The 13,834-nt window shown below is 38.4% G+C and overlaps 1 protein-coding gene across 1 annotated transcript in view; it reads right to left on the bottom strand.

The window, feature by feature from the left end:
- Nucleotides 1-13,834, bottom strand: part of gna13a (guanine nucleotide binding protein (G protein), alpha 13a) — a 41,004-nt gene continuing 27,170 nt past the window's right edge. Inside the window, exons 2-3 of the mRNA XM_020530536.2 lie at nt 12,043-12,093; nt 1-1,077 (exon numbers count right to left, since the gene is read on the bottom strand). Coding sequence (XP_020386125.1) covers nt 505-1,077; nt 12,043-12,093 — 624 coding nt within the window. The 3' untranslated portion in view covers nt 1-504. The remainder of the gene's footprint in view (nt 1,078-12,042; nt 12,094-13,834) is intronic.

Raw genomic sequence — 13,834 nt, 5'->3', positions numbered from 1 at the left:
TAGACCAAATAGCAAAATTTTAAACATTTTTGAGAAGTCATGAAAACCATTTGGAAGTGACAACAAATTTCATTCCCAAATGGACTCATGAACAAAATGTCATTAATCCATGTCTGTAACACAAACATTTCTTTTTGGAATAAATAATTACTTTTGCTTTGTAACAGCCCTTTTTGTTTGGGGTCTGGGAGAAAGAGGGAGAGAGCAGATATTAACAAGACAATTTCCACATTCAACACCACAGCTTTGACTATCTTCATTTTTGAAGAAACAAAATCGTAAACCTTGTCAGGTTGCCTAAGAATACACTTGATTAGAATACCCTCAGGAAAACTCAACTGGGGCAAAGGAATTGAAAGATCAAGTCTGAAAAATAAATTTGGCATTCTTCAGTTGAGCAGTTTACAGCAGCTGCCTTAAGTTTTTGAAGGAACTGTAACCTTAATTCACTCTGGTGTAAGCTGCTGTCAGTGCCAGATACTAAAAGTGACAAAGTAACTGATGTCACTGGAGCATCAGCTGCTTAAGGTTATCGTGGAGGATAGTGTCCTTGACATCACGGAAGACAAGACGAATGTTTTCCGTATTAATGGCGGTGGTGAAGTGATGGTAGAGTGGTTTGTGCTGCTGGTCTCGACGTTTGTCACGAAAGCACTGCACCAAGAACTGTTGGACATCAGAGAGATCATGGGGGTTTCCCTCATATTGAGGGAAGTAGTCCTTGATGCTAACAGTTTTGACCTTCTCCTCCAACAAGTCCGTCTTGTTAAGGAAAAGAATTATGGAGACATTGCTAAAGACCCTGTTGTTGACTATTGTTTCGAAGATGTTTAAGGACTCACTCAGGCGATTCGTCTGCCGGTCCTCCATAAGCACCTGGTCAAACTCACTTGAAGATACCAGGAACAGAATGGATGTCACCCCATCAAAGCATTCAAACCAGCGCCTTCGTTCTGACCTTTGTCCTCCCACATCTACCATCTTGAAGGGCACATTTTTTATTTCAAAGTCGTATTCATGTATTCCCTTTGTCGGTCTTCGTGCTAGTAGAATGTCCTGTTGTGTTGGAAGATATTCCTAAAGAAGAAATCAGAGCTGATTAATACTGAGTCCATATGATTCGGTTCTGAACAGAAAATAACATCAATAATAACATCAATGCACTGAATACCTGAAGATAACACATTAAAATTCCAATTTACATCTTAAAATGCATTCCTCAATTTATCACATTATGGCATACCATTGCTCCTGTTCTGTAAATGTAGCTCAAAAATATCATGAAACAGATAATATTCTTGGAAAACTGGAATTTTCAGGCTTCGCGAACCTTCAGCTTCTGTACTATGTTTTGTTAAAAAGCAGCCATACTAGTTTTTTTCTAAAGGACTGGGATGTAACAGTGGAAAAAAAACCACAGACAACCCATGGCTGACCATGCCATCCTTCTAATTAAACTTTGATCAACAAACCGTATAGTCTGGGAAAGCTGATAGCAAGGAGAAGTAGTTCATCAATACATTCATGCACTCGGGGAGGAGTAGTACACTAGCAACAGCCCCACAGAATCAAACTTAATAGCTCACTACAGTTACTTCAAAAGTGGTTGATGGCTTTTTTGTTGTTCTGGGGGAGCAGGATGCGAGAGATAAAATCTTTATTTGTATTACTTTTATGCGGATTCAGGTTTTTAAAAATTCATGCAGGAATTTCCAAGTTCAGTAGGCCATTTACTTGTTTTATTTCATAATTTCTTGCAATATTTAAGAGAATCTGCGAATTTGAGGACAAAGATGTCTTAATCAAAGGACTTCCAATTTATTTAAGAATGGCCTATGTAATAAGAAAAAAGGATATGTTAGTAACAACTCTCAACAATCAAAAGTAATCTTATATGTGGATTAAGCAGGCTCTTCACCGACCCACAACGAAACATTGCCAGACGCTTTTATCCTGATGTTTCAGTTTCAAATCTGGGAGGTCAGTAATAGAATTTTTACACCACCTACTTTCTGCTACCAGTTTCACAATCAAAACCGATTTATGACTGACCTATAAAATCTGATGGCAGAACAGGCCTTACTTATTGGGATAGGCAGCAGATTAGTGGTATGCAGAATTCAAATCTAAAATGCTGCCAATAAATAGAAGTGCTTTCTAACTGCATGTCAAAAAGCAGTTGACTGCAAATAAAGGAGGATCGAACCATCTCCCCAAAACATTCAATGGCATTACCATTGCCGAATCCCCATTCTCAACATCTTGCAGGTTACCACTGATTGGGAACTGAACTGGTCCAGCCATATAAATATTTGGGTACAAGTATTTCAGACTTCAATTTAGTCTCTGGAAGTCAGAGACTGGGAACTCTGCAGCAAATAACGTGCACGTCTCCCCTAAACCTTGTCCACCTTCCACAAGGAGCTAGTCAAGGGTGTGATGGAATACTCTCCACTTACTTGGATGGGCACAGATCAAAAAACAATTAAGCAGCTCAACACTTCCAGACAAAGCAGCCCACTTCCATTGGCACCCCTTCCAGCAGCTTCAACTTTCACTCCTTATACCACCAGCACAGTGGCAGCAGTCTATACTATGTACAAGATTCATCACAGCAATTCGCCAAGGCGAGTCCAACAGCACCCTTCAAAACCCACCATCATCTTGATGACAACAGCAGCTGATGCCGGAGGGCATCACCACTTAGGAGTTCCAATCTAAGACACATACCATTTACTTAGAACTTTAATCGCTGTTCTGTCACTGTTGTTGGGTCCAAATCTAGAAATTATGGATGCTGGGGCCTTCACTTTTAACGATTTACATAAAAAATAAAAAGGGGTGCTAGGAAACTTGTGGAAAGTTGAAGCTGGTGGAAGGGGTGCCAATCAAATGATAGGGAGGAAAATAAGTTCTGAAGAGGGTACAAGGAGGGTGCAAATGGATATGGTCCTGTTAAGTGAGTAGACCTAGCAAATGGAGTATAATGTGGGGACATGTGAAATTCTCCATTTTTATTCTTGCTGTTAAAACGAACTGTGTCGGTGAGAGATCGGTCATGTGGTAGACGAAGTGAGATTGCAAAGCTCTGAAATACAGGGGGATAGAGTCTAGTAATTGAATCATAAATGTTAGTATGCACATACAGCAAATAATAAGGATAGCTAATACCATATTCTCATTTATTGCAAGGGAAATTCAACACGAAAGGTTACGCTTCAATTTTACAGGGCATTGGCAAGACCACAACCGGAGCACTGTGTACAGTATTAGTCAACATATTTAAGAAAGGACATAAATGTGTTGAGCCCAGTTCAGATAAGGTGCGTCTGTGTCTGTGTGCGCGTTGGGTGACAGGGCTTTGTGGGGAAATTCTAATGGGGATTGGCTAGGCTCATATCCTCCCCAGTTTAGAAGAGCACGAGGCAACTTGATTGAAACCTAAGATCCTGAGGGATATAGGGTAAATGTGAAAATGTTTGTCTCATGGGAGAATCTAAACCTAGAGTCATAGTTTAAAACTAAGGGACTGCCCATTTAAGACTGACAAAGGGAATTTATTTCTCTGACAGAGGGTCATTAGTCTTCGGAACGCTCTTCCAGAAAAGGCGAAACCTTCAAATATTTTTTAAGGCAGAGGTAGATCGATATGCAGGAAGTGTGGAGGAATCAGATCAGCCATAACCTTATTGAATGGTGAAGCAGATTTCAGGAGCCAAGTGCTCCACTCTGATCTAATTTATATTTATGTCTGCTGTGCTTCTAAACTCAGTTCCCAGTCCACCCCAGCCAGCTGTGCCCTCATTCCTTTGTAACTCCCTTTATTTAAGTTTAGCACAGTTAATTCTAACTCTGGTTTCTGCAACTTTTGAGTTTTCTTTTTACTGCATTATTTACTAGTGAAAATGGGGTGGGAAAACTGTGCAGTCAGCATAGGTTTTGCTTCTGGACCCATTTCACTGGACTGGGCAGGATAGAGAGGAGATTTACAGGACTTTGCTTGGCTGAAGTTATAGTTATGAAGAGAGATTGGATAGACTGCAACTGTCTTCCTTAGAGACTAAGAGGGTCATGATTGAGATGTATAAAATTATAAGAGGTACAGACAGGGTAGACGTAAAGAAACCGTTTCCCTTTGTGGAGAAATCAATGACCAATGGATATTTAAGATAACGGGCATGAGGTTGAGGGGATATGAGAAAATATATTTTCAGAGGGTGATAAGAATCTGGATCTCAGTGCCTCCAAGAGTAATAAAGACAGAAATATTCATAACATTTAACATGTATTTAGATGTTACACTTGTGATGCCAAAGCATACAAAACTATGGCCAAGTGCTGAAAAATGGGATTAGAATAATTAGTTGATTGTTTCTGACTCTATGGGGTGAAGAATCTTTTACTATGCTGTAGACGGCTATGGCTCTATGAAAGATAGTACCTGTTTAAGCAATGTGCTTAACCTTAGTACAAGAGGCAGAACTTTTGGTGTCCAGGATTAATCAATTACATAAGAAAAATATGTGCATTAACAAACATGGCATTAAGGGCATTAATTCCTGGCCCAAACAGTGACACCCAAGTCCACCTGTGAATGAATAAAAAAAATCTAGGATTACTCATCATCATTACAAATGAATGCCTGTTCTTTGCCCAATATCATACTGGACACAGCCAAGTACGGGAACTCAATAAGTGGGACAATACAGACTCTTAAGTGATCATCTGTTGTGCAATACTTTTCTACTGTACCTGCAATCAGCCCACATCCTTTAATATGCTGTATCAAGGAAAAGGCAGCCATCAATTCATTTTCACACATTTTGTAATAGCTGCTATACGGCATAAACCCTGTGTTCAACTGTATTTAGGCATACACCCTGGGGTCCATTTTAAAAAGATGCCCAATTCCAAAATAATCATCTGATAGCCAAAATAAAACGTTGCGTGTATGAATGGGCTTCCAAACATTGTGATCTATTGATTATTTGAACATGGTCATTAGACTTTGGGAACATAGGAAACAGAAATCTCTAGAGGGACTACTCTGCCAATCAATACAGTAATGGCCAACCTCCAACCTCAACTCCACCTTCCTGCCTGACCCCACATCTCTCGATTCCAGGCTCACTAATCAGGAGAGACAGCTTTTCAGTATCAGACATTTTACTCTCTCTCTCTGCCAAATCATTTTGGTAATGTAATCAGATCAAAATTATATTACCCAATTAACAAGTCAATACCACATCCAACTTCACATACCTCAACAAAAAAGCTTCTGTACAAACTTTAAGCATACAAGATCAATTTATTTTGTAACCATGGAAGTTCAGACTCCTGAAGAAATATGCACTTTTAACATTGCTAATAATATTCTATTATTCAAATCTGCAACATACTTTTTCATTAGTGAACAACAATTATTTGTGCAAGCTTTTATTTTAGAGACAAATGCAGGACAAACATTGTTCTGAGTATTAACCTCATCTGCATGCAAATATATGCGGTACTTTTAACAGCAGCTTACTACCGAATGGAGTACTGGTAACACCAGTATTAGCTTATTTCTAGCAGAGTTAACTGAATATGCAATTAATGAAATATTTATTTGGATGCTGAAAGCTCAACTTTAATGAACCAGTGTTCTTTGTACCTAATAAATGCACACAGATCTGGCGCCAGTTTACTCATCTCACTGAAATCAAGAATTAACAGCATAACAATCAGACAAAAATTATAGATTTGAGCATTTGGAATGCATCCCAATTTAAATTGTGGAAGAACTTCCACCAGAAGCAATTACACATTTAAAGTGGTGCATGTGTTCTTTCCTTTAGTTTGCATGGAAGGGCGAATGCAGAGACCAGCACCAACAAAATATGAAAACCAGGTGCAAATTTTGACCTTACGCATGTTGTTTAATTCAAGAATATGACTTGGATGAATGTGACAAAAGCAGATAGTTTGTCACTGACATTGAGCAAACTTTGCACAACTGTCAAAAACCACACTGAACAGGAAGAATCAGTGCTAATATCCACTACATCCTTGACTTGGTATCCTCCACAAAACATGACCAAATGAAGATTGTTTATCCATCAAGTATTGACACAACTCTCAGCTCCAATGGCACTGATAAATGGAACAAAGTGGTTGACTATGGATTAAGCCTGTATCATACTATAGTAAATCAATGAATATCAAAACTAAAGACACATTTTTGCAACTAGCTTCCAAGGGCAGTGTGGCAACCAAATCCAGTGTAAGTTTAGAATTTTTTAAAAATGTAGTTTACGAAGTTTAATAACATTATTTAATAAATATTTAATAATATTACAAATTTGAAGCACATGATTTTCTCTCCATACCTTATCTGGTAAAGGCAACACAAAGTTACATGGGCCATGAAGTTTGATTCCTGATTTAACCAGGCTGGCAATAGTACAACTAGCGTCAGTGTCCAATTCTAGAGAAGAGAATGGTAAGAGAAAATAACCAGGGCTCCTGTTTCTGATTTGTGATTGCTCTGGAGAGAGATCAGAGGAGATTTATAACAATGTTGTTGGGAACGTGGAACTTTAGCTAACAGGAAAGATTGAAAAGGTTGGGGCTATTTGGAAAAGAGGCGGCTAAGAGAGATTTAATTGAAGTAAATAAATGTGTAAGAGACAGAATGGACAGGAAAATTCTACTACCAGCAAAAGACATATCAACAATCAAGGACTGTAAATTTAACAAGAGTAAGAATTTGCTGGAAACTAAGGATTCTTTCCACCCCACCAGTGGGTCATGGGGGTCTGCAACTCTGCCTGATAAGAGTGGAGGAGGGAGGAATGCACATTGAATTACATGTGCACATGAAATACTGCAACCTGCAGGGTTATAGACCATGAAGTTGAAGTGTGGGATTGGGCTGTATAGCTCAACCTCAGCCGGCACACAGACACAGATATTGTGCTGAATATACTTCTGTGCACAATCAAAGCCTCCAACTGCAAACGTGAACATTCACCGAGTCCTATTCTGGATCACTGCCAGCAACTAACAGCATCTTACATCTTCACTAAACCTTTTAATAGCACTTCTGGTGCACTCCATAGAAGTACTCAAAAAAATACGATGCTGAGCCACAAAAGGACTTCTTAAAATCGATGACCGCTCAAAGAGGTGTCAATTACTGTTGATGACTGTAGAAGGTGAGCGTGTCCTCTGTCTCTAATACCCTGCTTGGTTACAATGCAGATATGTACATATTAATACATTTTGCAACTCAAAAGTGGTCAATATTTTACGTAGTAACTTGACAAAACTCTACTCACCAGCAGCCTTAATACTGGCACCATAAACTACCTGGCTTCCAATGTTTATATTTTGAAACTGTGCTACCTTATTCCAGAAAGGTCTTGGACTCTTGTGGATGGGTGAGCTGGTGACAGGTGTGAAAATCAGAAATTCAGGATGAAGCTTATACCCAAAGCGCTGGGCATTTCTTTGCCTGATGATTTTCCTCTAATTCTAAAACTTAATTATTTCAATTTTGTTGCATTCTTACTCCTCAATTTTTTACAATGCTTTCAATCACCACTTTTTGCACAAGTTCTTTCTGCATTTCTTTTTCTTTTGGTTGATTTAGAAGATGCCAGGCATGAAGAAAGGCAAGGAAGTTCTCACTTTGAATAAAGTGATGAGCATACTCATTAAATATTTGTGATCTGCTTGTGGGTTGAGTCAGTTATGATCACTGCTGACCGAGATTTAAGACTATCATTTATAATTTGTAAAGATTGACAAGAGGATTGACAAACGTTCTCTCTCCCTACTGTCACCTTCATTCCAATCCTTCTCTGGCTGTAAGCCCAGGCAATGTGCTTTGTGAAACATATAAAGGGAAAACACCCTACTCACTGAATGTTAACATTTTACCTTCCAACAAGACAAATACAGATGGTCTGCGTTATTCATTGTCTCAATATTTATTGTTTTGCATATATGCATCTATTTTATTTGGTAACAACCTTTGGCATTCATTCTGAGATAGTAGGAACTGCAGATGCTGGAGAATCCGAGACAACAAGGTGCAGGGCTGGATGAACACAGCAGGCCAAGCATCTGCTCCTATGATGCTGCTTGGCCTGCTGTGTTCATCCAGCCCTGCACCGTGTTTGGCATTCATTCTGTTGTTTTGCACTTGGGTCATTATTTCAGCGTTGCCGAAAATTCATTCATTAATTCCTATGGGAAGAAGTAAATCCCTAATTCGCATTCTTTTGCTATTTGTCGAATTTTTCTGAAATGTATCTATGAATAATGAGGACCCTCTGTATGACAACTGAAACATCCACTGTGGGGGATTATTCAGAAAAACCACCTTTGAGACATTTGACAACTCAGTCTCCCAACCAAAGAAAACTGTCATGGGTCATCTTTTTCTGCACTTCTAAATCTTGAAACAGCTGTATTAGATAAACTAGTTTAAAACTCTTTAGGGTTACCTTTAATCCTTAAATATGCAATATTCATAACCTTAAGCAAATAGTTCTCAAAAGCTGGAAAGATTAATCTGAATTGTTATACAGGGTCCTCATTATTCATGAGGAGTTTCAGAAAAAGCCCAATGAATAGTGAAGGAACAAAAACAGACTTATTTTCCGTAAGAATTAATGAATTAACTTCGACAACACGCTGCAATAATCATGCAAGTGTAAAGCAGTTGAATGGATACCAAAAATTGTTCCAATAAAATAGGGATGTATATGTGAAACTATGAATATTGGGAAAACACAAATATAATCAGAATTTGCTCACTAAGGAACAACATCACAGGAAAAACTGGGACACTTCAATATAGTTCATACAAAACAAGTAATTTCAAGCAAATATTGTCTGTTTAATGACAGCCCAAACCAAGAGACTTTTAAAATATCACAGTACCACCACTATGGCCCAGCAAAACTGTTAGGAGCAGAAATATCTTCAGGTGAAAGAAAACAAGGCAATGAAATGTTGGTGCAGAAGGAGAGAAAAAGTGCACCTTTCAATGGCATCGAGAAATTGAAATGAGAACAAACTCACAACTAAATGTGCTAATCATTTAATAGAACCATACACCAGGAAGTACTTTCTACAGAGGGTTTGAAAATCAAACAGAGTGTAAGTGGATTGGGTGGGCAGCAGGGCTAATTTATATATGGTTACGATTTCCATGGTGAATTCCTGTTCTGAAAGATAAATTTGATTAATTCCTGTGTATCTCATGTACACACATACTTTGCTGAAGTACACAATTTTCTCGAACAACATTCTGATTTTGCCAAGTTGAGATATTTCATATTGAGCGTGCGATTCTTACTATCAGATCACTGTTCAGCAGAGTTTTATTAGGTATGCCAAACAATACTCAAAACCAACGTAGAATTTGAGACATCTCAGGCTGTGGAAATGATAGAAGTTTATCCTTTGACATAAACTCTGATCATTGTCACAAACTATTGATAAGTGCTTTTGCAAAATTGGAAAATATTTATCTGTACATTGTTATATTTAAATAAAAATCTAAAGACATTTGAACAATTTAACGCTTTTTAATCTAGCAATCAGAAATCATTTTTCATTACAAATAGGGATTGCTGACAATTTGTTGTGCCCTTTAAAGATGAACTGTTTTAACATCTTCAAACAGGTTGATTAAAAATAAGATTGACCAGGTGGTTTACAATGAGGAAGGTAGTCTTGGGTTCCAGGAAAATAATGGACAGGTTTATAAGATGGGCAAATCAGTGACAGATGAAATTTAACTCTGAAAAGCGAGATGGGGAGCTTCAGAAGAAGTAACAAGACAAGGGAGTACTCAATGAATGGCAAGGTATTAGGAAGGTCAAAGGGAACATAGGGACCTTGGACTACTTGTCCACAGACCCAAGCAGGTGGCAGGACATGGTAATAGGATAGTTAAGGTGGCATGGAGGGCACTTGCCTTTATGAGTCATGGAATAGACAAGAGCAAGGAGATTATATTGGAGCTGCATAAAACTTTGGTTAGGCTACAGCTGAAGTACTGGAGGGAATGCAGAGGAAATTTACCAGTATGTTGCCTGGGCTGAAGCATTTTAGCTATGAGCTATTCAATAGGCCAAAAGGCCTTTTCTCTGTTGCATGACTTTAAGACTTTAATGGGCCTTCGTGCCTTGACAGAATACATTGAGTTTAGAAGGTTAAGCCTGATAATATGCTGATTGCTAATCATCATAAATAATGGACTTAAATAATTTTTTTAGCTGTCAATCTTGCTTTGATTGAAGCATTTCTGTTTCTACATCAAGCAATTCAAGAGATTCAAGCCTCACTCCAGAGATTTGAGAACACTATGTATTACATTTTCATGCACTGTTGGAAGTGTGGAGGGCTATCAGTAGTTTATTTGATGAATGATTGAGTTTTCTGAAGTAGTAACAAAGAGGGTTCATGAGTGCAGAGTGGTGGACGTGGTCTATGGACTTCAGTAAGGTGTTCCTCATGGTAGACTGGTTAGCAAGGTTAGATCACATGAAACACAGGGAAAACCACCCGTTTGGATGCAAAACTGGCTCAAAGGTAGAGCACAGAGGATGATGGTGGAGGAGTGCTTTTCAGACTGGAAGCCTGTGACCAGCGGTGTGCCACAGGGATCAGTGCTGGGTCCACTGCTTGTCGTCATTTATATAAATTATGTGGATGTGAACAGAGGAGGTATGGTTAATAAGTTTGCAGATGACACCAAAATTAGAGGTATAATGGACAGTGAAGGACGTTACCTCAGTACAACAGGATCTTGATCAGACAGGGCAATATGCCGAGGAATGGCAGATGGAGTTTAATTTAGATAAATGTGAGATGCTGCATTTTGGAAAGGCAAAGCAGGGCAGGACTTATACAGTTAATGATAAGGTCCTGGTGAGTGCTGCTGAACAAAAAGATCTTGGAGTGCAGGTTCATAATTCCTTGAAAGTGGAGTCGCAGGTAGATAGGATGGTGAAGGCGGCATTTGGTATACTTGTCTTTATTGATCCGTGCAATGAGTACAGAAGCTGGGAGGTCATGCTGCGGCTGTACAAGACATTGGTGAGGCCACTTTTGGAATACTGTGCGCAATTCCGGTCACCCTGCTATACGAAGGATGTTGTGAAACTTGAAAGGGTTCAAAAAATATTTGTTGCCAGGGTTGGAGAGTTTGAGCTGTAGGAAGAGGCTGAATAGGCTGTGGCTATTTTCCCTGGAGTGTCAAAGGCTGAAGGGTGACCTTATAGAGGCATATATCTAAAAATACATGATCGTCAAGCTGAGTATAGAATTTTATAGTACTTGGACAACATAACCCACTCTGCTACACAACATCCCTATAAGGCATTTAGAGACGTAGAGATGTACAGCACGGAAGCAGACCCTCTGGTCCAACTTGTCCATGCTGAACAGATATCCTGGATAAATGTCTAGTACTATTTATCAGCATTTAGTGTATATCCCTCTAAGCCCTTCCTATTCATATACCCATCCAGATGCCTTTTAAATTTTGTAATTGTACCAGCTGCCTCCACTTTCTCCACTCACTCATTCCATACACGCACACCCCTCTGCATGAAAAAGTTGCCCCTTAGATCCCTTTTATATCTTTTTCCCCCTCTTACCTTAAACCTATCTCCTCTAGTTTTTGACTCCCCCATCCTGGGGAAAAGACCTTGTGTATTAATCCTATCCATTCCCCTCATGATTTAATAAACCGCTATAAGGGAAACCAACAAAAATTATAATTTGAAAAAAAAAATTCATTTATGAGAGCATTTAACTGGATTTAAAACATCAATTAAACTTTTCTACTTTTTATTTCTGACCATTAAAATTTAAATTCTTAATTGCACATTAAAGCTTTCATTTTCTTTAACAAAGTACTTGAACAGCATGTTTTTAAGTTGCAATATCAAAAAGAATAAAGTTTGTTTTATTCAGCCAAAGTTATGCCATCAAAATTGCATGCATGTAGAGAAAAATCTGCACTCATTAGTTACTTACTGGATCTCCTAATCTTTCCAAGTTGTCCAGGAAATATTTCACAGATTCTCCCTGGGGGAAAAAAGGGGGGAAAATGCCATTTAGTACAGCACTAGACGTGACTTTCAAATCAGAGCAGACTGAGGTAGCTCTAAAGTCGGTGCTAATTATTCAAATATTCAGAAACTTTATAAATATGAAACAGCTTTACAGTCTTCAAATTGTACATCATTCTTACTCGCTTGAGGATCTGACCAACTAATTATGTGCACAATCCTGTACGCCCAAGTATCTCTGTTTTACTACAATAAAGTTCCTGTACAATTTCAAGTTGCTGCATCATGCCTACAGACAAAAAAAAAAATCAGTTTGAGCACATCCATCAAGAACAATTTACCTTTGTCTATCTTTATGATACATACCAAATACTTTGTTAACAGTTGAAGATAATTGTAAAGTATATTTCAGCAAATAAAATGTGAGAAGTCAAACATTTTAAGACGAATCTATGTATAGGCTTTTAAATACACAACATACACCAACATTGTAAGTCAAAGTTTTCCTCACACTAATTATCTGCAATCTTTGGACATAGAAGAACAGTATTTGTCATCAAAACCAAGTTTATTAGGTACTTCCTCAATTCAATGCACCCCTTCATACCTATGACGGATATCAGTTGGGCAATGGTCAACACGGGAGAAAATGCTTAAGGTTCACTAACGACCTCAGGTTGATTTTCCACATAATACCTTCACCAACCAAAGCGTGAACCATAAAATCTCAATTTGTGGAATGCTTTCTGGATGACGTCTGCTGAATTGATTTCATTTTGATTGCAAAAACATAGGTATCCATCGATACAAAGTACAGAGAAAATTCAACGTGGGGCTTTTTGTATCAATCATTAGTATCTGATTGAAATGTTGAAACATCAGAAATCAGTTGCACCTTGGTGGGGTGGGTAGTACTAATATTTCAAATTAATGGTCTTTCAACAGAATTTGGGTTCTGATAAAAGATCACTAATTTAGGTCTGCCTTGCCTTGTCCACAGATGCTGCTTGACGTACTGAGTGTTTCCAGCACGTCTGTTTTTGATTCAGATTTTCATTATTTCTATTAGAATACTTTTTGCTTCAAATACAGTACAATAGTTCCTTCACTGTCACTGGATCAAAATCCTGGAATTTCCTCCACAAAGTTATTGTAGGTCAAGAGGTTGTGAATCTGTGGAATTCCCTGCCCAGTGAAGCTGTTGAAGCTACCTCACTGAATGTTTTTAAGGCAAGGCTAGATAAATTTTTGAACAGTAAAGGAATTAAGGGTTATGGTGAGTGGGCGGGTAAGTGGAGCTGAGTCTCAAAGATCAGCCATAATCTTATTAAATGGCGGGGCAGGTTCGAGGGGCCAGATGGCCTACTCCTGCTCCTAGTTCTTATGTTCTTAACCTACAGCACGTGGACTTGCAGCAGTTGAAGGCGGCAGCTCACCCCAGTTCTCAAGGGCAACTAGGGGAGGGCAATAAAAGGTGGCCAACCAGTGACACTCACATCCCACGAATGAATAAAAGAATAGAAATTACAGGGTATGGTTTTTACAGATATTTGGAACTATTAATTAAATGAATAAGTTAATGTAGTCTCAAGTTTACCTAATGATCCAAACATATTGTTTGTAATAAGAAATATTTATTTGTAAACACTCTGCAACCCAGAGTACTCGGCGAAGCTGTTTATAAATTAACACAACTTAGAATTCCACTTACTTTAATTTTAGGATTTGTCCTTTCCTCCAATTAGAAATTGGAAAAG

This window comes from Rhincodon typus, chromosome 23, assembly GCF_021869965.1.
Source record: "Rhincodon typus isolate 14 chromosome 23, sRhiTyp1.1, whole genome shotgun sequence".
NCBI lineage: Eukaryota > Metazoa > Chordata > Chondrichthyes > Orectolobiformes > Rhincodontidae > Rhincodon > Rhincodon typus.
Note: the sequence above shows the minus strand (reverse complement) of the source record. Positions and strands in the feature narration are given on the sequence as shown.